Source organism: Pollicipes pollicipes, unplaced genomic scaffold (assembly GCF_011947565.3).
Source record: "Pollicipes pollicipes isolate AB1234 unplaced genomic scaffold, Ppol_2.1 Scaffold_3447;HRSCAF=4054_pilon_pilon_pilon, whole genome shotgun sequence".
Taxonomy (NCBI): Eukaryota; Metazoa; Arthropoda; class Thecostraca; order Pollicipedomorpha; family Pollicipedidae; genus Pollicipes; species Pollicipes pollicipes.
In genome coordinates, this window is record NW_023596297.1 from 26,654,421 (window position 1) to 26,679,084 (window position 24,664).

General features: G+C 50.1%; 1 protein-coding gene across 2 annotated transcripts; it reads right to left on the bottom strand.

Annotated features, from left to right (window-relative positions):
• Window positions 1-2,287: 2,287 nt before the first annotated feature.
• LOC119092638 (allantoinase) lies at window positions 2,288-23,662 on the bottom strand. Of its 2 annotated transcripts, none has more exons than XM_037215601.1 (8): window positions 23,495-23,662; window positions 11,092-11,243; window positions 10,061-10,322; window positions 7,698-7,834; window positions 7,304-7,490; window positions 5,431-5,569; window positions 3,446-3,651; window positions 2,288-3,051 (listed from the first exon to the last, which is right to left on the bottom strand). In XM_037215601.1, the coding sequence occupies exons 1-8, from the start codon at window positions 23,624-23,626 to the stop codon at window positions 2,893-2,895; spliced, it is 1,374 nt and encodes a 457-aa protein (XP_037071496.1). In that variant the 5' UTR covers window positions 23,627-23,662; the 3' UTR covers window positions 2,288-2,892. The 2 variants fall into 2 exon arrangements, with proteins under 2 accessions (XP_037071496.1, XP_037071497.1); XM_037215602.1 differs by lacking the exon at window positions 23,495-23,662 and adding an exon at window positions 23,256-23,348.
• Window positions 23,663-24,664: the final 1,002 nt, after the last annotated feature.

Below are 24,664 nucleotides of genomic sequence, written 5' to 3' on the forward strand. Positions count from 1 at the left end.
CCTAGCTGCGCCCCTGAGCGTATCAGATAGGACAGTCTTCTACACATATCTCCAACGTACCTGGAAATTTGGCTTTTTTGCAACACACAAGAAATGGCGAAATACTTTGTCTTCTGCGTTTAAAACTGCATCTTTCTAGTCTGAAAGCTGCCGGGCAGGACAGAAATTTTGGTCCTGCCAAAAGTTTTCTCCGGCAGGCAGGCGCGTTTTTAAACCCTCTGGTACAAGCGGGACCTTTGTTTCATGCAGCCGCGGCGCAGAATCTATCACAGCGTTTGGCCAGCTCCGTACGCACGCGCGTGAGCTTCAGGAATCCCGCGGAGAAGACCCGGGTGTACCGGATGGCTACTCTCTACCGTGAACAACGGAGTGCCCTCATAATGTCGAGGGCATATGGGAGCGTCTACCAATGGTGAATCATGGATTGGTGACCCTCACACATTCACATGCCAATGTCAGGCCTTTTGCATGGTTCAAGACGTGAAGAGACGCGCATCTACCTGCGAGTTAGAAAAAACATTTGGGCACAGTAGGGCGCGCATAAAACTGTCATAACCTGTCATACGCCAGGGGCGCGCCGCTGGCGGAGGGCGCCGGCCGGGCGGAGCGGCAGGGGAAGTGGGCGGAAAGAACAGCTGGCCATTACTCGGGTGCGTTTTTGTCCCCCCCCCTCATACAGTTTTTGCCAGGTCTCTTTTCTCCAAACTGAGGGCTTGGAAAATGTGCGTGTGTTAAAGAAATTCAGATCAAGGAGGCCCCCTTCGTAAGGTAAGGGGTACTAAATCGGGCTCAAAAGACCCTTTGATGTATGAAGATACCCACGTTTTCGATCAGGTGACTCCGATATGGCTAGGTAGTCCATGCTCTGGATCAAGACATCCACTTGTGAACGAGGCCCTTTTGCTTGTTCGCAAGGTTTATGAATTAGGAGGTTCCTGCTCAGGATCAGACAGCACCCTCCGCGTACCAGGAGGCCGCTTTTTTGCATCACAAGTTTTTTTTTGCCAACGTGACTAAAGTATTGAAAAAACTGATACAGAATTATCTTGCGTGGATATTGGTCAAAGTGGGTTTTAAGTCCGTGCGGTTTTCATCACCCAATCTCTCTGGGTCCAGGTCCCACCAAACCACTCCTGACCTCATAGGGTGGCTGTCAAACAGGCATTGTAAACACGTTGTAAACAGGCGCCCGCATAGCCCATTGAATAAACGCCCTTCGCTCGGGAAGGGGGGGGGGAATTTACCCCTTGCAACCTCAAAAACTAAGAGAGCTAGAGACACCAAACTCACCGTGTGGATTACCCGATATGCGAGCTTACTTGTGCCAAAATGTGAAGTTCCTAGGCCATGAACTTAGGCCCAAAAATGCCGAACAAGGTCAAACTCAAGATTGGCGTCCAAAGTGCCCCCAGATCTCCTCATACAACCGCCTTAAACTTGGATAAAGAAGATCAAGGTGATCAAAAACTTACGAGATAGCGTCTATTTGGTCATAAGAAAAAGCGTCAGCAATCGCGCTAGGCGGCATGTTCCTTAAACCCGAATGTTGACATGGGTCAGTTGAGGTTAGGAGCGTACTCTGACCTTTGAGAAGTCCATGGAGCATATCTTTTGCGGACCCTGTCATTAGAAAACGAAATGAGCACTAGAAACTATACCATAAAGCAAGCTTTCGAGTAAAAAAGCAAATTGATTTTCCCTCGGTCCGACCTTCATAACGCCCCAATGTGAATGGAATTACTTGTAATTATAAATCCAGTTGTTTGATCGGCTAAGAAAATATCCTAGAGATATATGGCTTCGCATAACATTCCGTTGTCGCCTCAGATTTAACGCTTCCTTAAGAATGACCTTTGCCGACAGCCACGGTCTAGATTTAACCTGACACAGGTCAGCGGCGTAACAAGATACATCTTATTTTTATCCCAAAATGCTCACGATTCGATTTGCTACAGCTATGCTAAGCTTGGCGCGGCGGCACCGCGCTGCTCGGGAGCATTCTCGAAAAACCGTCCGTGGTTGGGGTCAAATTGCCCCGCCCTCACTCACTCCAGCGCGTGTTAAAACACAGTCTGCTAAAATAATACTCTACTTTGATTTGTAAAACCACACGGCAGCACAGCCAGTTGCGAGTGTGTTCACGGTAGAAGTGCGTCAAAACGTGACCAACCGGGCTGGGACGGCCGCTAAACTCTAGCATCGACATCAGATTTCGTTCAGACTAACTCAGTTCCCGCTCACGGAGAATCTTCGTTGCTGTGCGCGCTATTTCGGCCAGACGCAGACATGGACGCTCAGCTGTTGCAGTGGAGATGCACAGTTACCTGAAGCAATGCTTTGCATCTGTCCATGGCAATTGTTTATTGTTTATCAATCAAAATAATTGGATCATAAACATGACAACACGACAGCCACTCTTGAAATCCCTAGCACAGGCCGTATTCCTAGTCGGAGGGAATTTGCTTGTCTTGCCTAAGATTGTACACCCCTGAAGCATTCACCAGCAGCCAGCAGCAGACCACCTGTTTGTGCGAAAGCGGAAGGCGGAGATGAAAAGGGCTCGCACAGCAAAGAGATGCTTCCATATGACGAAAAGATGCAGAAGTCATCATTATGGGCACGCCCATTCAGTCTTCATTATCCCCAAACAAACGCTCTGATGGCTTTCTTTGCATATGGCACACAATTAGGGACAGAGTGATATTAGCGGATTTTTGGGCTTACGCGGCTTTGAATTGATTGATCCATGCCTTTGCAGAGGCCGGGACATTTCTATTATAAGCAACGAAGCCCCTGCTTGACTAATCTTAACTTCGAGCAGCAAACATAACGCCCCTGGTGGTATGGGCGCTCTCCTGTGACGAGCACGACCACTACGCGAACACGTCCTCCTCACAGCTTGGCGGCGTCGGGCTCTGCCGCTGGCGGTCCCAGTAACAGCTGACTGCCCGTGGCCACCTCCACCACTTGACCGTCGCTGAACACGACCTCCCCCCGCACCAGGGTCTGGTGGACTCGTCCGCGTACACGCCTCCCGATGTACGGAGATATCTGAAATAGCCGCCAGCCCGCGCTATTAGTGCAAGTGTTTGCCGTGCGCGGGATTGGACGGTGAATATCTGACATCGCCCGGCTAACAAGCTGCCAATTACCCGACAGAGCCCTGCGACTCAGCCCTTTTGGAGGCAGGTCGCTTTTGGCCATACTTGTCCACTACGCTCGGCCAGTGCATAAACAGGTCAACAGTGTGGACGCAATGGTGAAGGCGTTAAAGATAACAACACGCGGACATCCCATACTCGCCTCAGGCTTACTCATAGCGGAGGGTAGACACCTGGAATGTTGACCAATCCGGCCATGCAAACCATGTGATTGTATAGCTTACTATATTCAAAACGATGAGACCAAGTAACTTCTAACTACTTTAGGGTCCTTCCCCGCCCACCTTGTTCTTGAAGATGATATCCTCCTCGGCTACAGTCCACTCCTCGTCGGGGTCCCAGACGACGAAGTCGGCGTCCATGCCGTCCCGCAGCGCCCCCTTACGGGACTGCAGGCCGGCCAGGCGGGACGTGTTGTTGGACATGAGGCGCGACACGTCGTGCAGGGAGAGGCCGCGCCGCGCCGCCTCTGTCCAAAACACCGGCAGGTCTGCGGCACAACGAGCGCGACTTCAGCCCCACGAGAGGCCGGGTCAAGTGGCGCCTCTGACCAGAGGGCCGTCCGGCAGCGGGCCGCGCCTCAGGGACCACTCAGAAGACACCGCACGTGGAAGGCAAGATGGCGCGCAGGTAGGACTGTCAAAACAATATGTCAGAGAGGAAAATGCTTTTGGTCGGCTTACTCAAGGCAAATAATCGTGTAAGTACGACTTTCTAACGATGTGTGAGATATCCCGCGACAGCAAGGCTTATCACTATCCGCAGGCATGTACCTAAGCACCAAGTGGCGGTCCTATTGTGTGTATGTAACATAGCGTGTATGTCACTGCTCCTCAAAGCCTTCGGGACATATTGTGGATCAGCGCTAGGCGGCAGTTGTATAACACGGCGGCGGCATATAACATATAACGTTAATGGCATGCCTGTATAATTCTGACGCTGACTGACTGACTGACTGACTGACTGACTGACTGACTGACTGACTGACTGACTGACTGACTGACTGACTGACTGACTGACTGACTGACTGACTGACTGACTGACTGACTGACTGACTGACTGACTGACTGAATAAATAATAATGAAAATGTGTTATACGTTACGCGAATGACAGCCACGTCTTGTGCGTGGCGCCCCGCTAACACTGATGCCCTGTTTGGATTCATGAAAAATTTCGATGCTATCCAAGCGGCTCAGCAGAATGGCATTAAAGTCAGAGCACAACAAAACATAGCTCATAGTCCTCGGCACGCGTCGAAGTCTCCGGCCGCTCTCCCACCTGGGAGCGGCATTTGACCAGCGTAAACCGTTTTCTGCACACATGGATGACGTGGCGCAGCGATGGTTAGGTCTCTTCATCTGCCTCAGCAACAGAAGACGCAGCCAATCTCCGGCCACTCCGGCCCAGGACCTGATCATCTCACTGGCCCGTTACTGCATCCGTGTGATGGAACATGTAACGCCACTCAAACAGCATGACGTCATAAGCTGCTGAACGCCGCAGGACGAGTGGTCTCAGGACGTAGAAAATATGACCTCCTCAGCGATGCCTCACGACAGCTGGAATGATTGACTGCCGTCGATATCTACGTATTTCATTCGCTGACCCTTCCAAAACGTGTGCTAGTCACTCGCAACCTGAGAAACTGCGCGGCCATCTTGCATCTAGACGCCATGCCACCAATTGTACGAACGGACAAGCTGGCCTGCTGAACACGCCTACAATACAGCCAGAGTCGAAAGGCGACGCGTCTTTGACTTCGCCGAGACCGCTTTTGCTTCGCCGTGATTGTTTTGCCTTCGCCGTGACTGCTTTGACTTTGCCGTGACTGCTTTGACTGCGCCGTGACTTTGACTTTGCCGTGACTGCTTTGACTTTGCCGTGACTGCTTTGGCTTTGCCGTGACTGCTTTAGCGCAAGGCATGCGTGAGCAGAACCGCCGCAATTGAGCAAACGAACTCCATACATATGTCCTTATGTAGTTGCGTTATTTATGGGCAGGATGCCCCATTTTTTCTTGATATTTGAGTTGTCACTAGCCTTTTCACGCTGGTATTATTAGACTGATACATAATTTGGTTCCCAATTTGAAATGCAGGAGATCTAGGATAAACGAAAGTGTAGCCCTGAATTGATATATGACTTTGTTTCCGAATAATAAGAGCAACGCACACGCCAGTCTGGAGCGGGAGTTAGTGGGGGTGTTCATGTGTTTTCGCCCAGTCCCCTCGCCACCTCGTCTGCTGGTATCGTGCACGAAGTGCTCACCAAACTGGACGGAGGCGATGCCGCCCCAGGCCTCCATGAAGTCCATCACACCGGGCTGTTTGAGGTCCAGCGTGCATGGCGAATGGTCCGAGACGACCAGGTCGATCAGCCCGCTCTTGACCGCTTCCCACAGCGCCTCCTGCAGTGGCAACGTCGGCCCACATGTGAAGAGTGCGTATACCACAAGTACCGTGGCAGGAGGACGCGACATGGCTCGATTTACTGTCACGAAGCAGATGACGAGGAAATGACGTCTGCGAGCAAGCGCCATGTCAAGGCACGTGCTTTCTTCGAGCATGTCCTTTATATGAGGAACAGACACCACCCTACGTATGAGCAAGGCAAGATTCGCCGTGACGGGTACCTCTCATGGGCGAGCGGCATCCAGTGAGCCGACTGGCTCGGCTGTCAGTACAATTTGGACTCCACTTATCAAGGCTTCTTGCGACACGTTTCTTTTTCAAGGTGGTATCTTTTACACATTCAGAGGAAGACGGCTAAAGGACAAATGGCGTCATGTCAAATGAGGTGCATCAACCACAATTGAACATTTCTATTCGTACCTTTATCTACAGAAAGAACCAGAACGGAAGATTCCAATACTTTTGCAATCATCAAGGCACGCACGCACGCACGCACGCATGTATGCATGCATGCATGCACCCACGCACGTACGCACGCGCGCGCACACGCACGCACACACACACATACACGAATATACATATAAGATGTATTACATGCAAGCGAAAGCATACATTTTCTCAGTATCTTGCGCGCTTGCTCGATCGCTCGGATTACCTCCTTTGTTGTTTTCGGTTAGTCATAACTCAGTTCATCTATAGTCACTTGCATTAGTTTAACCTAGTTTCGAGGAAATTCGTTCCTATTCCAAAATCGGTGTAAGACAGTTGGCCGAAAACATTCGAATATGGCGAAATACGATACATGCTCTAAGAGACACAATGAAAGGTGTGCAATCACTTAACAAATTGTACATCTAAGTATCGGCCGGGGTACAAAACCCATGTGAACACGTGCAGTCAGTTTGACACTATGGTAAGATCAAGACACTGATTACCTTGCTGTCATTGAGTGACTGAATAGGTTCCCAGTGATGCATGACCTAACCGTTTGTCTAAGTCCGGTATTTTACTTCCGAAGAGGATGATTTTGAGAACTTGAAAACGACGTTTATTTGTGCACAATTTTAAAACCAGCTGGTGTTTTCAGTTACGTCAGAGCGTATGAGTTTTTTGTTGCGGATTTTTCACATATTCTGGTCTGACGCTGCTTACTACTGGTTAACTACCATGCGTCGAGATGAAGACGTCACAGTCATTCCGATATAGGTCATGTTGTGGGGCCGACAGCCTCCGTGCGGGCATTTCAGTTCCTGCACTATATTGGTTACGATCACCGGTGGGGACGGATGCTAAAATGTACATTTGCCCTTGCATGTAATGCAACTTGAATTGATAAAAGAATACTGCCCAAGAACAAAAATATCAGAGCCATAGTTTCGCAACACGAGCTGGGGAGAGGGCTAAACAATGACAAATAGCACAACCTGCCCGCAAAATATGGAGGCAAAATAGGTGGGCTCACGCCCACCTATGGATGGTGCATGTGGCTGCCCCGGATAAAACGACGTCAAGTAGATACAGGATGAAGGGAGGCTGAGAAAACGAGGACGGATGCGGGAAAATAGGTGGCACCAAACATATGTCATGCAAAGATACGGCGGTTTGCGCAACTTTTCAACATATGACCTCGCACCTCGCAACTGCTTCCTGCTTTCACCCTAACTATGTCGGCATCATTATAGCACACCCAATGCATATCAAAAACACTGAGTAGGATCGTGCCTTCTCACCCGGTTCTCTTCTTCTCTGATCGGTGGACAGCACTTGTACTGGGTGGCGCAATCAGGGATATCTACCGACTGGAACGTCAAGTAGTGGTTGCATGTTTCCACCGTCAGAGGCGCGCCTGTCGACTTGCACTCTGCGATCATCTCCAGGGCGTCCGATGAGGACAGGTGCACGATGTGGCATCGCACTCTGGAATATTGTCGTCACAACATCACACGCCTCTCAACTCATAGTCTGCGGGAGATGATGTTGGGAATAGAAGAAATGCAGCAGCATCATGTCACGGCAGTTGATCACAGCGCGCTAGTTCGTGTCAGGTAAATACCAACGGAAGACAAATGTATTCATCATGAAGCGTGTGCTCGAATGCTTTACGAAAAAAATTGCAATCATTACCCATATTTTCGACACTGCTCCACAACGACCTTGATGGCTTCATTTTCCATTTTCCTGGGTCGCGAGGCCAAAAAGGTGGCGTATTGTTTCGGGTCCCCTCCGGGGGGATCCACTCCGATGTCGACCTCAGCATGAAACTAAACACAGAAAGGCGGGATGTCCGTTACACAAGGTGCCACTTCCGACTCACACAAACACAAACAACAACGTGATTTTCATGGAGCCTTGTTCGCACCCGCAAGCAGCGACGGTTGCGTATCACTGTACAAAGGGCCTTTCAGACATTTGCTGGCAGCAACATGCTAGTTAGAAGAGTGACCGTCCATTTCCATCTCGCGACCGCATGGTTACACTTCTGTCCTTTACACTTGGTGTCGCTGGCCGCCGCCGCACACACACGGGGATCGATATGAGCGTTCCTAAATTTGCCAGTTTCGATGGTGACATCGTTCATTGTCTGGTGCCAAAAACCGGATGACGTTTGTGAACGGATTTGTATCGGTGCAGCTTGTGTGCGCCAGCTTTTTCCCTTAGGACACTTTGACAGCCGGCAAAAGACACTGAATACCCCACGGGACAAGATGACCTATACCTGTACGCCAATGACAGGCGTGCTACTGTTTGAGGCTGTTCACAACCATTTCGACTATAAAATGGCCCATCTCCAGGGTCCCTACGTTTTTGGCCTAGCTCCCTTGCGCGGCGCACAAGCCTTACAAATACCGCAACGCCAGCGATGATTTACATCATAAGCCTGGCCGTGGGGGGCAGTGAGGAGGTAAGAAGGTGAGAAAGTGAGGAGGTGAGGAGGTAAGAAGGTGAGGAGGTGAGGAGGTAAGAAGGTGAGGAGGTGAGGAGGTAAGAAGGTGAGGAGGTGAGGAGGTAGAGGTAGAGGTGAGAGGTGAGGAGGTAGAAGGTGAGGAGGTGAGGAGGTTGAGGAGGTAAGAAGGTGAGGAGGTGAGGAGGTGAGAGGTGAGGAGGTGAGGAGGTGAGGAGGTAAAGAAGGTGAGGAGGTGAGGAGGTGAGGAAGGTGAGGAGGTGAGGAGGTAAGAAGGTGAGGAGGTGAGGAGGTGAGGAGGTAAGAAGGTGAGGAGGTGAAGGAGGTGAGGAGGTGAGGAGGGTAAGAAGGTGAGGAGGTGAGGAGGTGAGGAGGTAAGAAGGTGAGGAGGTGAGGAGGAGGTAAGAAGGTGAGGAGGTGAGGAGGTGAGGAGGTAAGAAGGTGAGGAGGTGAGGAGGTAAGAAGGTGAGGAGGTGAGGAGGTGAGGAGGTAAGGAGGTGAGGAGGTGAGGAGGTAAGAAGGTGAGGAGGTGAGGAGGTGAGGAGGTAAGGAGGTGAGAAAGTGAGGAGGTGAGGAGGTAAGAAGGTGAGGAAGTGAGGAGGTAAGAAGGTGAGGAAGTGAGGAGGTGAGGAGGTGAGGAGGTGAGGAGGTGATGAGGTGAGCGGCGTTTGTCGCATCATCGAATGCCCGCTAAAGCCAGCTCTGCCACATGCACAATATCCCGCCGAAGCAAGGGAAGGAATACGATTGCATTCAAATTCTGACAACGATACTATTCTGTTCCATTACTGACATAAACATGCATTCGCGTAGAGAATCTATTTGAGGCAAGTTACTGCGCGCGTGTGCAATAGGTCGGATAACCTTGAACGGCATTGGGATACCAGATGACTTTGAAAGCAAATTACACCAGTAAGGCACCGTCGAAGACAAAAAAGCTTCGCCATTGGTCGCGCCGGTTGTTCAACACCTAAGAGTGCTTAGTAGTTGCGGTATCGAAACGTAAAGCTTTTCATAAAAAACCTTTTTGCCTGATCAGACCCACTATGGTGCGTTTGGTATTTGGCTGGTGGGGTGGGAAGAGCATAGCTCGGTTGAGGGAGTGTTTGCCTCAGAATCACACAACATGGGATGGTAGCCTGGATCCTGGTTACTAAGCCTGGTGGAAATGGCGGAAAATGTGGTCTTTTTTATTTTCCCAACTCTTTCATCCTGGTTACGCACTAGCTACGATGTATTAAGCGCAATCAGGACGCGAAGTCGCCGTGTGGACGTTATTCCCCAAAACGACGTCCATTTGTCTTTAACCGAGCTGAAGATGCAAAACAAATAAGGTTCGTGTTCCTTGTCTAGAAACAAAGCCAGCAGTATCCGTCTCTCAGGTTTTAATGCGTGTCGAAATATTTTAGCACTATCTTCAACCGCGCCTGAGCGAAACGTTACGCTGCCCAAAACCTCCCCTCGCTTTCGCTGTTACGCTTCCGTTACGCTCCATAAAAGCCTCCCATCTATGCGTTACGAAATTCATGGACAGGCCCTAGGTGAACGCGAGCGTGTAACTCCTAGTGTCGCCGTAAATACGCACCAGGAGGACGGCGCCCGTGCCACAGAGCCGCTGCAGTGCCGTCTCCACCTGGTCAGCGGTCACATGCGGAAACTCGTCCACGCCGCTGTTGATGAGGAAGCACTTGAAGCCGGGCAGGCCGGCCTCCAGCAGCGGCCGCAGGCAGGCCTCGTTGCCCGGCACCACGCCGCCCCAGAAGGCCACGTCCACGAAGCACTGGTCTTTGGCCGCGTCCAGCTTGGCCGCCAAGTTCTCCGGCGTCGTCGTCGGCGGGATCGAGTTCCTGAGGCGCGTGGAGGCCGACCAGTAACGTCAGGCGTGGAACGGTGGACGAACGCGAGGCAGGACAGGTCGCAGGTCGTGCCTGTCAGAGGATGTGCACGTTTTTGCATGGGGCTCAGGGGCGTATTCAAGGGAATAATTAGGGGCAAATCAGCTATCCTCATCGAGTTTGTACACGCGTTCACGTGCAACAGTGAATACATATTGGCAGCTCGAACACCGCGAGAGACGCACAAAAGGAAAAACTTCAAAAATGGCGTGTTCTTACGCACTATTCACGGACTTATACGTTCCTGCGGCGAGAAACCGTGTTTTTTCAGTGCAAAATTCTGACCTATGTCTTCCCATTGCGACATCTTATATGCACCCCTGATCGCGTTCCATTATTAGTATCGGCTGTGTCACAGAGAACTTCGCAAGCGTTCCCCGACATCCATGCATGTTCCATAAATTGGACGCCCTCCAGTTAAACCTCACAGCCCGCCGGCCCATTACCAAGTTGGTGGTGTCCAAGGAAAGCTGAAATGCATGCGATAGAGGAACATTCTTTTCGTCATTGTGAAAACGCGGTTTTTCGTCTCTTATTGCTAACCACGGTAGAATGCTAGCCTTACATTTTGTCGACGGCGCAATATAATAAAATTGGGCGCCGATGTCCAATCCTCACTGCCCACTGTCCATGCTCTCCCTCTTCCCCACCGACCCGGGCTGATAACCCAGTTGGTCACGCCCAGAGCAGTAGAGCAGGGGAACCGCCGGTGGCGCCTCACAGCGGCATGTCGACGATGGTGGTTATGCCGCCGGCCGCCGCCGCCCGGGTGGCGCTGGTGAAGCCTTCCCACTCGGTGCGGCCCGGCTCGTTAACGTGCACGTGACTGTCGACGAGGCCTGGCATCACCACCAGAGGGCCGAAGTCAGTCACCTGCGGACGCCGAAGAACGCCTTAGAGGATACACGTGCGGGCGCTTAGTAACACCTTAGGGGACGCACCCGCGAACGCCGAGCAACGCCTCAGCGGATGCACCTGCGGACGCCGAGTAACGCCTTAGTGGATACACCTGCGGACGCCGAGTAACGCATTCATGGGTACACCTGCGGACGCCGGGTAACGCATTAGCGGATGCACCTGCGAAAGCCGAGTAACGCCTTAGCGGATACGCCCGCGGACGCCGAGTAACGCATTCATGGGTACACCTGCGGACGCCGAGTAATGCATTAGTGGATACACCCGCGGACGCCGAGTAACGCATTCACGGGTACACCTGCGGACGCCGAGTAACGCATTAGCGGGTACACCTGCGGACGCCGGGTAACGCATTAGCGGGTACACCTGCGGACGCCGGGTAACGCATTAGCGGGTACACCTGCGGACGCCGAGTAACGCATTAGTGGGTACACTTGCGGACGCCGAGTAACGCCTTGGCAGATACACCCGCGGACGCCGAGTAACGCATTAGCGGATAGTAACGCATTAGCGGGTACACCTGCGGACGCCGAGTAACGCATTAGCGGATACATCCGCGGACGCCGGGTAACGCATTAGCGGATACACCCGCGGACGCCGAGCAACGCGTTAGCGGTTACACCTGCGGACGCCGAATAACGCCTTGGCGGATACACCCGCGGACGCCGAGTAACGCATTAGCGGATAGTAACGCATTAGCGGGTACGCCTGCGGACGCCGAGTAACGCATTAGCGGATACGCCCGCGGACGCCGAGTAACGCATTAGCGGATAGTAACGCATTAGCGGGTACGCCTGCGGACGCCGAGTGACGCATTAGCGGATACACCCGCGGACGCCGAGTAGCGCATTAGCGGATAGTAACGCATTAGCGGGTACAACTGCGGACGCCGAGTAACGCATTAGCGGATACACCCGCGGACGCCGAGTAACGCATTAGCGGATAGTAACGCATTAGCGGGTACACCTGCGCACGCCGAGTAACGCATTAGCGGATACACCCGCGGACGCCGGGTAACGCCTTGGCGGATACGGCTTAGCGCTCGAAGCGTATGTCGCTTCCGCGTTCCAAGGACGCGCGATGCCTTAAATTATACAGACGCTGGTGCAGAGGTAAATGGCACGACTTATCACAGCGACATATATCTGAACTGAGATTATCAGCGTGACTGACGCGAAAAACGCAGTGCTCTCAGTTTTTTACCAAAAGCGACGTTCAAGCCATGCCGAAAGCCTAGTATTTTCCGGGACTGTACAGGTGTCTGCAGGTCTCGGGACGGTCAACAAGCCCTTCTATCACTGACAAACGGACTCTGGGCGGAATATATAATTTGAAACTCACTTCTTCCATTGTTGCAAAATTCTGTGCAAATAGTGATGTGGACACCTGTAGAACATTTTTGGACTACCGCTCTCCTATGGTATGTTAACATGTACACAACGCTTCGGCCAGTTAATACTTCGGTCGTTGGCAGATGCTGTTGAGTCGTGAGAAAAACGGGATGGCGTTTAGCTTTCAGCCAAGCACGCGTCACAACCCTAATTTTATTATTGGAATTGCTAGCATTTGAGCCAGGACCCGTTGGCTGCGAGTTCAGTGCTCCAGCAACTAAGCTAATCGGGAAAGGCAATCGTTCCGTGTTTGAACTTGGTGTTATTTATATCCTGTATATTTGCGAACTGCCGCAAAATGAGAGCCATAATGGGCTAATATGCATGTTTGGCTTACTAATGGGGTCGTTAGCCATTCCCATGTGTGTTGCCACCTTGATCTCTCTAACTTTCCAGTGTTATTCTCTATAATCTGTAATCACTAGAGAGCAACACTGGAAACTTCGGAAGACCGAGGAAGTAGCACACATGCCAATGGCCACCAACCTCGTAAGTATGCCAAGCGTACATATCAGCTCATTAAGGCTCCGTGTTTTGCGGGAAAATCCCCAAATATCCAGGACATGAATCACCCAAATTCTAACACCAAACCGTTGTTCTCGCTGGTTGGCTCCGGTGGTACAACACTGGACTCGTGATCCGAGGACGCTGGTTCGAATCCCAGCGAATTCCAAGCTGAGTGTTCGGGTTGCGTCACAAACATCCAATCGTTCTCAGGACTCGCTGACAACTGACAGCGGAGGGAGAACTAACTGGCCGTAGTGTCGTGTGCACGCTAACACACCAGACAAGGGCGGGGTCCGAGGTCTTCCTTCCGTGTATTCTTTATCGGTGTATTATTTCTAAAACTATGAATAGTGACTTCTTTATCTAGTTCACTATGCACTATCAACCGTAAACTATGAATATCGATTTTTGCAACGCCACGAGCACAAAAGCTGAGGCAGACAAAAACCCGTGTGGGACGTCAACGTACGTCAAAGTCACGAATATCGACATGAAAATGAATCGGTGTATATTGCCTACTTGACGAACATATGCCGACTGGTCACCTCTTGACGACATCGTGTACCCGCCCCTGGGTCAGTGTTATTAGCAGAAGCCTTTACCTACACCCGTCCCTCACAGGTCGGGTGTGGTAGGGACAATGGTGATGTCGATTTGAGGCTGTGCACGGTGGTCAGGTATAAACAGGTAAATATAAACAAAACAGCGAGCAGATTATTCATCCTCGAAAATGTGCCATTGCGGCCAAGACTCGTAAAGCAGCTAACTTCTACCGCTCCAAAATATTGTCTCGATCTCGCTAAACGAAACCATAGTTAACTAGAACAAAAAGGAATACAAAACAGCCCAAAGTTTCTCTGAATCTTGCTATGAAAATCCAAATACAAACTGGCCCCTTTAGCGCCACCCAATTTGGGACGCGCTGTCTCCTGTTCAAAAGTTGAGGAGCAAGCGCTCCTCCTGGCCTCCTGCCGTATATTCATATTGACATATGTATGCACACCACACACACACACACGCACGCACGCACGCACGCACGCACGCACGCACGCACGCACGCACGCACGCACGCACGCACGCACGCACGCACGCACGCGCACACACACACACACACACACACACACACACACACACACACACATATATATATATATATATATATATATATATATATATATATATATATATATATATATATATATATATATATATATATGCCACGCAGTCACTTGACGCATGTTGCCTGCGGGGTAAGTATGCCACCAAAGCATGGCTAGGAATGAATGCGATGAAGTCTCCATAAGGTCGCACAACAGGGCAAAACAGCTTCGTACAGGCGAAGTCTCATTAGATACTCTCACATTTTGTCATGTTGGTTGGGTAAACGATTTCGAACCTGATGCATTTCACATATCATGCGTCCGAGGCGACATCTGCGGATGAGTTTATAAAGGAGGCTGTGCGACCAGTAACGCAAGAAGGCACATGGCCCTTCGGAGTCAGAACACCAACTTCTTACGTGTTCAAGTGTGAGTTAACAGGCGGTCTATCACTGCATTCCGTGCACAATGTTGCCGTGATCCCCAGGAGATGCGCATACGAATGTTTTTCATGATATGAGCGTGTATCCACAAAACACTGCATCAGATAGCAGGATATTGACAAACAACTGAACTGAATCTTACGAGCAATGCCCCTCGAACAGCGCGAGACGCAATTCCAACGTTCCATTCATACAGCCCGGCATGCGTTGTTCGCTGCGATGCCACTACAAACGTGTCAGTACAACGGTCCAGACCGGACCGTATGTTTACATAGAAATGACGGGCCATGTGGTCTGGACGAATGGCACACACCAGTTGTGGCTGCCCAGCGACGAACACGCCTTTGGTCCGAATGTAGCAGTGCATCGAAATTTCCTCCACCGGCAAGTGAAAAAACGTTTTATCAGACCATCACCCTTGCCTGGTGTGCTCTCTCAAGCACTGTTGACACAGTTCTCAGTATCGGCACTCTGTAGTCTTTTTGACGACTTATTCTTGCCACAGGACATGAAGAAAGCTGCCATATGGATACCTGAGTACACATTGCAATGCAGAATAGCATTGCTACAGCTTTACAGAAGGATCGTGACGAGATATTGTTATCACGGATGAAACAATTGATGTGACTATAGTGACGTGACTATCTGTGACTATAGTGATGATTGATGTGACTATCGGCCTCATGTGATGTCTCCGTTTGCTCTCATGGTACATACTAACACACCAGACGAGGACAATGGAACGAAGAGCTACTACATCCGTGAACATTGCTACTTTGCATTGTCATAAACCTACGCCATTCGTGACAATACCCCTGTGTTCCCTCCTGGTTAGCTGACGATACACTTGTCAATTTCGTACTTTTGTATGGCCCCAGAAGCACTTACTGACAACGCTTGCACCTTAAAAAGTACCATGTTCAAAAAGTTTTTTTTTGCTGGGGAACCACATAACTGGAGAGTTTTCTCGCTCTATTACAACTAAATATGATTATCCAGGGGTTGAAACGTAGCCTACTACCTACATTCTTGTTCCTCCATCACACCAAATCCCAACAAAACCTAGCAGCCTCGCCGCACATGTATATGAAATCATATATGTTGTCCACCTGATCACAGCAGCAACGGTTTGGCAACCACGTTATCTTTTGGTCCAACAATCACTTTCTTGCCGTCCTGTACTTATGAAGCACTACACACCATAAAGTCTGCAATGTAGTTGAACTGCATGTCAGGGGTGGAAGTTTGTATCTCTTTGGGGGGCTTTGCCCCCAATGCTGAACTGGGCCCCCAGTGATGGGTCAGGCCCCCATGCTGAGCTGGATTCGCAATGATGGGTTAGCCCCCCCCCCATGCTGAGCTGGGCCCCCAATGATGGGTTAGGCCCCCCAAGTGGTGAGCTGACCCCCCCCCCATCCCCCACTCGGCCTCCGCGATGTGGAACCTGGCTTGCGATACCTCATCAGTTCTTTGAAGTAATGAACTTTATGGGGCCCGCAATATGGTATTAAAGAAAAACCTATAAAGCACAATACATAAAAGCTTACCTGAAACGAAGCAAGCAAAAGTTGCATTTTGTGAGTCGCCAACCCCATAGTGAACATTTGTGCGTGATTGGGGCTTTACAACGCTCCTGAGACTACATGTCGACGCCTGCCTCTCATCCTGGCAGAAAGGGCGGCCACCGCGGGGGATCGAACCCCCACTGAATGCTTAAACGCAAACACAATAACTAGTACACATTCTATAACTCGTAATGCCACTCGGAAGACATGTCGTGATGCGATTATTTAAATGCTGGTCGTTAGCAGAGAGGGGCGAACTTTTATCATTCGTAGATTTTTGACGCAATACTCTGCCTTGAAGCAAAATATACGACCAGTTCCCTGGCACATGAGGAACATGTTTCGTATCGTTAACATGAAAATGTTCAATTTTGTATTGGATGTTTTGAATGCCTTAAAGGAGTACACAAATTTCTTACGTTCTTACATTCTAATTGAGGAATGTAACACAAGCGATGCATAAGCAGAATGAATTCTAGATACTGAAAACAAGAATATTCGGTGTAATGCGTATTCAGCACGTAAAATCGTCATGCACTCGAACTGTGAGATAAGAGTAGTATAACATAGAAGTGGCTTGCAGAAAAAGCAGATCTTGTAATACGTAGTTTGCACAACATGCAATATGTAGCGGTACGCATTTCGTACACAACTGCCTGCGTATTTTCATTCTGTTTTAGCATGTACAGCACTACGGACGCAAGACGGGATGGCGTACTTTTGGTTGCTCGTGGTGTAACTGCTAATTCCCTTCTGAGAGAATCTGCTTCGAAGTGGCATATAGATGAATGGTCTTGGTCATGAGCTTAAGCGGCCTTTCGTCCCAGCCCTGGGTCACTGGCAACTACTATTCTGGTGATACGAGGACCGTGATGCCCTGGCCGATCCGGAGGTCTTCGGAGGGACACATCATGCAACGGTCCCATTACTGATGAGGCAGGCCCTCTGACCTAGGCATTTGGCACAGAATCGACGCAGGGACAGGTCACTGACGCAAAAAGATTCACTCCCGGCAAATGGAGCCCAATGTCTGATTGATGCAGAAACATCAATCCGGCTTATCGACCCTTGCCTCCTGGTTGAAACGTTTCGGAGGGGCCACTCGTTTGACCCTGCGACTTTTCACGGGCACAGGTCACTGTCTAGTTGTCAGTGCAAATCGTTGCGTCATCATTTCTCTCCTGACCAAACAAAAGGTCTTTTGGCATTCGGGGTCCTGCTCCTGTCCCTGTTCAGCAAATGTGCCCATGGCAGACTTTGGGCTTATTGCCGACGCGGGGCCCTTTGTTGGGCAATGTGAGCCCCTCATCAGCGCGGGGATCTGACCGATGCACGATCCTCCGGATCAACACTTGCAGGCCCGACCCTGCCCTGATTTCGGCCCAGACCGACGCGAGACCAACTGTTTTGTATTGCCTACTGGTTGAGGTCCCTTCATCCCCCCCGGCCTGCGATCTGGACCCTTCGGTCGGACCCTTGAGCGTTGTTCCTTCAGAGCCCAACAGGTTCCTCGGGACCTCGGGACTCAATCACCTAAGGTAGGCTACGTGACCCTGTTCGACCGATAATGGTGTCCTCAGTTCCTTCTGAAAAGGAAATGTGGTGCAACTTTTGTGCCCTTTGGAGTTTGAAGCCCGCCGAAATTAAAGGGCTCGGACGCCTTCGTGGTGCCTCCATATAAGAAGGTGCTTTTTCAAAATACAGGTCATAATGCCCGAAATGAGAGCATCAGGTATCTCTTTGACGAGAGGGCCGGCTTTGGAATTTGGTCATGGTGGAAGGCACATCAGTGTCTAGCTCATGATTTTGGTGCTCTTTGAGAATAAAGATGTTGGGGCTCTTGAAACGATATGTTTGAATTTGGTGTCTGCCAACAATAAAGGTTATGGTGCTTCAGAATAATTTTTTGGTAACCCATCACCGGATGGGCCGATCCTGGATGTCCTCCATGGGGAGTTAGGGACATTGTGGTGTCCCAACCTTTCTTGTTTATTGAAAATAGGCATTCTAGGATCCGTTGTGGCGCCTACTGGAATTGTGTGCCGACATTAATAATGTTGTAATACTCCTGCGATAAAGGTTTTGCGGTGCCTACTTCCGGAAGAGTACGATTAAGAATTTGGTCACGATGGAAAGGAAAGAAATTGTGGCGTCCCTTAAAATGACGGTTTCGGGCCCCTTTCAAAAACCAGCTCGGCCGTGTTGTTCAGAGTAAATAAATGTTTTGGTGGTGCGAAATGAAGGTTTTGATGTCCCTTCGCCAAGTGGGCTAATCCATGATTTCGTCTATGGAGCGTCACAGGCATCGCAATTTGCCCTGAAATTTGTTGTCTACCAAAAATAAATGTCTTGGTACCGTTGAGGCTCTGCATCGAAGTGGGTGTCTCTAGAAAATGTAGGTTATGACTTGCTAACATGAAAAATGTTAATGCCACTTTGCCAAACGTCGAAGAACCAGCCGATCAGGAATTTCGTTACCGTGAAACACACAAAAACTTGTCTTGAAAACAAAGGCCAATGTGCCTCGAAATAAGGGTTTTGATGCAGCTTGCCTACGAGACTGTTCCAGAATTTCGTTCGGGGTGGGAGGCGCAACATTGTTGTGCATCTTAGGAATGAAAGTTTGCGGCCCTTCGTGGCACCCTGTGGAATCGGGTGCCTAAAAATGCATGTTGTGGCATCGGAAGTAATGGTTTTAGTGATCCTTTGCCGAATGGGCCGATCCAGGATTTTGTCAAACGGACAGGGCTCACGTATGGTAGGTATCCTGGAATTTGTTGCCATCCGAAAATGAAAACTTGGGACCCTTTGCGGTGTCCCTGGAATTTGCTACCCCTTGGAAATAAAGGCTTCGTGGTTTTAAAAGAGGTTTTGGGGTGCCCCAAAAGGTGGCCCATGAGCGGCCCAAGGGGTGGGCAGCATGGCTCCATGCCTTCTCACATCTACTCTCAAGATACACCTCTGCCGGCACCGTTCATTTGCGAGCAAAATGAGACCATCAAATTTAGACCGTGCTGGATCATCGCTTTCGCGTTATTGAATGAAGCATCTACCTTATCCCCAGTGGCTGGTATTTTCCGGGGAGCCCAACAGCTCTTTAGAATCGCTGTCTTCCCGCAGCCTCCTGGAGCGGCCACGAAGCGACACCATTTGTGGGCATGTGCGATGTCCACTACGACAGGCAGGTGCTGTGGCCAAATAGTGGCCGGTTCTTTTCCAGCAAATGATCCGTCTTTGAACCAAAGCAGGATGCAAAGTTGGTATGTTAAATTTTTCAGAAGCTATGTGACGTCCATAAAGAAACATTACTAAAATGCAAACGTCCATCTGCTGTCCCGGCTTATTTTCGAGAGATGAGCTCTTGAGGACCAGCACAGCTAAACATATTAAGTACTGTTCATAGACTCGTTTTTAAGCACTACACTGTCGTTCAACCAGCACTTCCTGCTATATCGAAGGCCGTTAACCCAGCATAAGAACGTTGAGCTGGTAGTACCGAAAAACTGGGACCTGAAAGACTTTCTTTCTTACATTAGGTCCAAATTATACCGCACAGTAAAGTGGGCAAAATTCGCGAAGAAAAATGTCTCGGAAATATGGTTGGCCAAGTTCTTGGGTCCATCCCCTCACCCCAATGAAAGACGCCTAGTTCCACCCCTGCTGCACGCCTCATACGGGAGGCGATATTTCGATCTTCATCTCTCCCCAAAAATGCCAAATGTTCCAGTGCACATTTCTTCCAACCTGTCCGCTGTACATTTTCGGCGATATTTCGATCTTCATCTCTCCCCAAAAATGCCAAATGTTCCAGTGCACATTTCTTCCAACCTGTCCGCTGTACATATTTCGGCACCTGAGCTAAGTACAAGCATTTGCACGTGCTCTTCACCATGTCGATGTCCCAGTTATTTACCATCATTGTTTACTTTGCCTAGTTTTGTGTAAGGCTTGCATGCCTATATTGTATAATATTGCTTGCATTTCACTTTTTGCGTTTTTTCCGTATTGCATCGCCCCGTGTAAAGCCCCGGTTCTGGATTGCAATAAGAACACAAGGCTGTACGCCAGAATAACCGCGATGGTACAGCATGCAGGGCAAGACGTCCGTGTGCACGGACATGCCCTTGGGCACTTGACACTTCGGGGCATTATCTGGCGTCGGAGGATCGGGCGACCTGTCAAAGAAAAATAATAAGGTGTAATGAGCACAGCTAAACAAAGAATTCAAGCGCCGTAATCCGAGCGCCGGAATCAGGACGGATTTCTGAATGTAAATATGATGTCGAACATAGGAAAACTTGTGATAAATTATCTGTCACCGACTGGACCTAATACAAGGCATTTCACGAAAACAAACATTTTATACCACTGGGGTCAAAAAGGTCATCAACTGCCCCATCGTGATCTCGGTGTTTTGACAGCCTGGGACATCGCTTGGATTGTACAAATTATCATCGTTCGAGCCATACCACAGAGGACATTACATTCGATACAGTTGATTTGGTTAAAAAAACAAACCACGACATGGTATTTTTCATATCATTGTCTGACCAAAGCTGAAGATAAAGGGATGGTCCCGAGAGCTTTCGTTCAATTAAAAACAAGCAGGTTCATATGACATCTTTTTTCCATACACTTGCCTACCCATACTACTATTCTAGGTACACCGCTGTCCCTAAAAATAAAAAATAAAACTTTTACACCAGACCATCAGGCTTAAAACATGACCACTGGAAAAAACATGACGATTTTCTAAGCCCTCCCTCGACCAGCAGCCGACATGGGAATCCCATACATCCAAGGTAGCCCGGCGAAGCATCGCGATCCGATCACTCTTGCACAAGATCGGCCATCACCTTACATCGCGCGTGCTAAAACTCCATGTTCAGGCATATGTGTTCGCACACATCTCTCTCTGCCTATTCGTCTGGGATGGAGTCGCCCAGCGTCATCTGTATCGCGTTTAAAGATTATCAACGCTGTGATCAAGCTGGTGGTGGAAGTGCGACGCTCTAATCACGTTTCATGTGCTCTGTAATCGTTGGTCTAGTGACAGGTGGGCGAAATGGTACGCCAATGCGACTGTTGATGCATAGATCCATGAAATTATCACCCTGCGTCCGCACGCAATCCAGATGTAGTTGTTGGGGCCGCCCAAATGTCGCAAAGAAGGACCGCACCGTGGCCACTGGAATGCCCGAGCTTCCATGGTGCCGACCCATAAGCACCCAGCGGCCTTCTGCGTTGAGAACGGCATCGTCCTGGAACGCCTCACCCTCTGGCAACGAGACAGCGGAGCTACGTACGGACGTCGGCGCAGCTGTCGTCTCTCGTGCAGTTTGGTTATAATGTCTTTGTTTTTCGCCAATTGGAACCAGTTTTGGCTGTCGGGCATTTTAAATGCTTTGAACAAGCGCTTCATTCTAGTCACTCAGCTGTTTACCGCATTTCTTTACCACATTTTACTGGTTTGCAAAACACCGGTATTACCATTGACCGGATTCGTAATAGCCATTGCGCAGGTGAATCTAAATTAACGACTATGACAACAAACGACGAAACACCTTCCCAAGCCTTTTACCTATATATTAAGACATTATGCAGTACATATGCAAATGTCCAGACCTTTAAGGCTCTAGAAAGTGTCCGGTCAGCCCTTCGTATTGCTCAAACCATCTCGCCTTGCCAAACAGTACAGTTCTTTCCACTTTTTCTTACTAGAAAACTTCCTGCCCGTCCACGGAATTATTATACTCCCTCTGCCTATCGATTCTTTGCTGCAACTGAACACGATCTATACTCTTTCGGCTTTTCCATCCCTTGCCGTATGTGAATTATTAATGTTATTAGAATGAACGCAGTTGGTTTTTCCTCTACATTTATTTCTTGCAGTTTGTTTCCCGGTCGCTATACCATCATCAAATGCATTTGTCAATAAGAGATCCACTAGCAGTTCCACATCATTAACACCTGTATGCACACCTTCTATGTTCTCTGCTTTGCTACTTCCCCTTTACCTTTCTCAAGAACTTCTCGTTTTTCAACGAGTCGTTACTGAACCGGTACGGCCCCGGTCGGTGCCGCTGGCATTCTACATTCACTTCTAGAACATGCATGTTATGATCAGGCTGGAAGAGCGGCCTCACTTCAGCCTTGTTTGTTTCCTGGGTGCCCAGCATGGTCTGACCGACAAACATAAACATACAACTCCGCATTAACATGTTGCCGTGCTGACCACGTCTGGACGAAATCTGAGTCATATGTGCGGCCGCCGGACTGGCGAAGCTCTGCTCTGACGACAAATCTGACAAGCAAGCTCTGACAAGCTCTGACGACAAATCTGAACGAGGCTGCATGTTAAAGCCGCTACATAAAAAACCCTTGCTATTTCTGCTTAGCCGTCGAGCTGATTTTGTAACGTTTCTCCCAAATATATTTGGCGCCTTGAATCAGTACCGTTCGCAGGTACATTTACAACATTCATGAGTCGTACGTCACACCGCTCATCTCTAATACCGCTTGCCAGCGAATCTGGTGTGCACCAATTGATTTTACGCCACCGGCAAACATAACTGGCCTTATTTCACCTCGTCCAGTCACTGATCTGTCACTTTTGGAGGTGTTCATTCGATTACCCGTACCGATTTTTCGTTTCATGGTTCTCCACCGCTTGCCCGCTGTGGATCACCTCCACCGCCGGCCGATTTTTTTCACCTAACGCTAGTATTGATCGCCAGTCATTGACCTAATGTTGCATGCATTATTTACGCCATGAATACCTCTAATACTGAGGACACTTCTATTTTGCTCGAAAACGAATCGTGCAACAGGTTCGGAACCCAAACTTTCGGTCTTTGTGCCTAGAGTGCCGCTGGCAGCGCCACAGCACAGCCTGACAGGAGAGCTGCATAGGGTCAACACATTGCTGACAAGAAAAAAGACGCCAGTAAAAAGCCGAACTTACCGTCAGCTGACGACAGGATGGCAACACGAGCGGAGCATACTTTCCGTTCAAGAATAATACCAGATATTCGTCCATGGGCTCTTGCGAAACCTCTCATGCTCCACTCACACACCAAAAGCTGCTTAAAAGTGACTGACGCCGCACAAGTGAAACTAAGTCCATCGGGGCTATACAAGACTCCGAGCTGGCCGGCGCCCTGGTCGGTGTGCGCCACCAGGCCGGCCGTTCCCGCGACTTACCGGGACGTCCGGCGGCGGCGGGGCCCGCTGCCGCACCACGCTCGTGATCTTGCCGTCCACCACGTGCAACGCGGCCGGCCCCAGGTACCCGTCCCCCAGCAGCACGCGGTCTCCGAGGAAGCACCGCTCCATGGTTTGCGACGGCGTGCTTGCCTGCCCACCGCCGGTTCGTCCGTAGCAGTGCGAGAGCGCCCCCGCCCGCTCCCCGCCGTCCCCGACATGTGCACCTCAAGGTCGCTCGACACGTCCCAACCGAGAGCGAATCCGGCCGGAGCCCCCCCCCCCTCGCACATACACACGGCCGATTCTGCTGCCATCTAGTAGTGAGTCTTTAAATCACGCTGCGCGATCGAGGCCACCACGCCGTGTAGTCGCCTGCTGCGGCGTAGCCTCTTCGTGGACACCAGACAGAGAAATGGCCGCGGAGGGAGGTTAAAGGAAGGTCTTGCAACTGGCAGAAGCAATGGCCGTTTTTTTAAAATTTCCAGTCAACTTCCATAAAACAAGTGTCAATTTTCAGAAAGCTGGAGGGCTCAACCCAAGGCCATAGAACAGATCACACAGCCACCCCCAGTTCTTTTCTGGGACCCTGGGAGTCAGCGGCGGTTCTAGACAAGCGTATGGGATGAGGTGGTTTCATTTGCAGGATAATCGTTACCTCACAAAATGACGATCTAAAATGTAACCAGGCTCTCGTAACTGGCAGCGTTACGTGATCGAATAGTCACGGAGGCGTTAGCGCAAGGGTGAACAACTAACCAGAATCCAAGGATAACTTCCGATACACTTATTTGAAGCCATCGCATCGCCAACATCTGAGGCGCATCCAGCAGTTTTTTTGGGGGGGAGGGAGGGGGGGGGGGTACGGCGCCCACCCGTGTATGTAAACGCTCTGCACATTCATTCCGCTACCATCAAGTGAGCGGCACCCCAGGGAGCGCAAGCCGAACGGCCAGAGCCAGAAGCAAATCAATGTCTCCACCTTCGTAAGTCCAACTCAACAGCTTGTAAGGCAATTTTGCCCAGTACACTACTTGCCAAAAGGAAGCGACACGAAGCGTTACTGCCGACGTTCAACAGAAAGCCTGCCTTTTGCGACATGACCATGGTTCAAGACTATACACCTGCGCTCGGCGTTCGCGAGGCTGTTGTATGCACGAACCTCAGCAC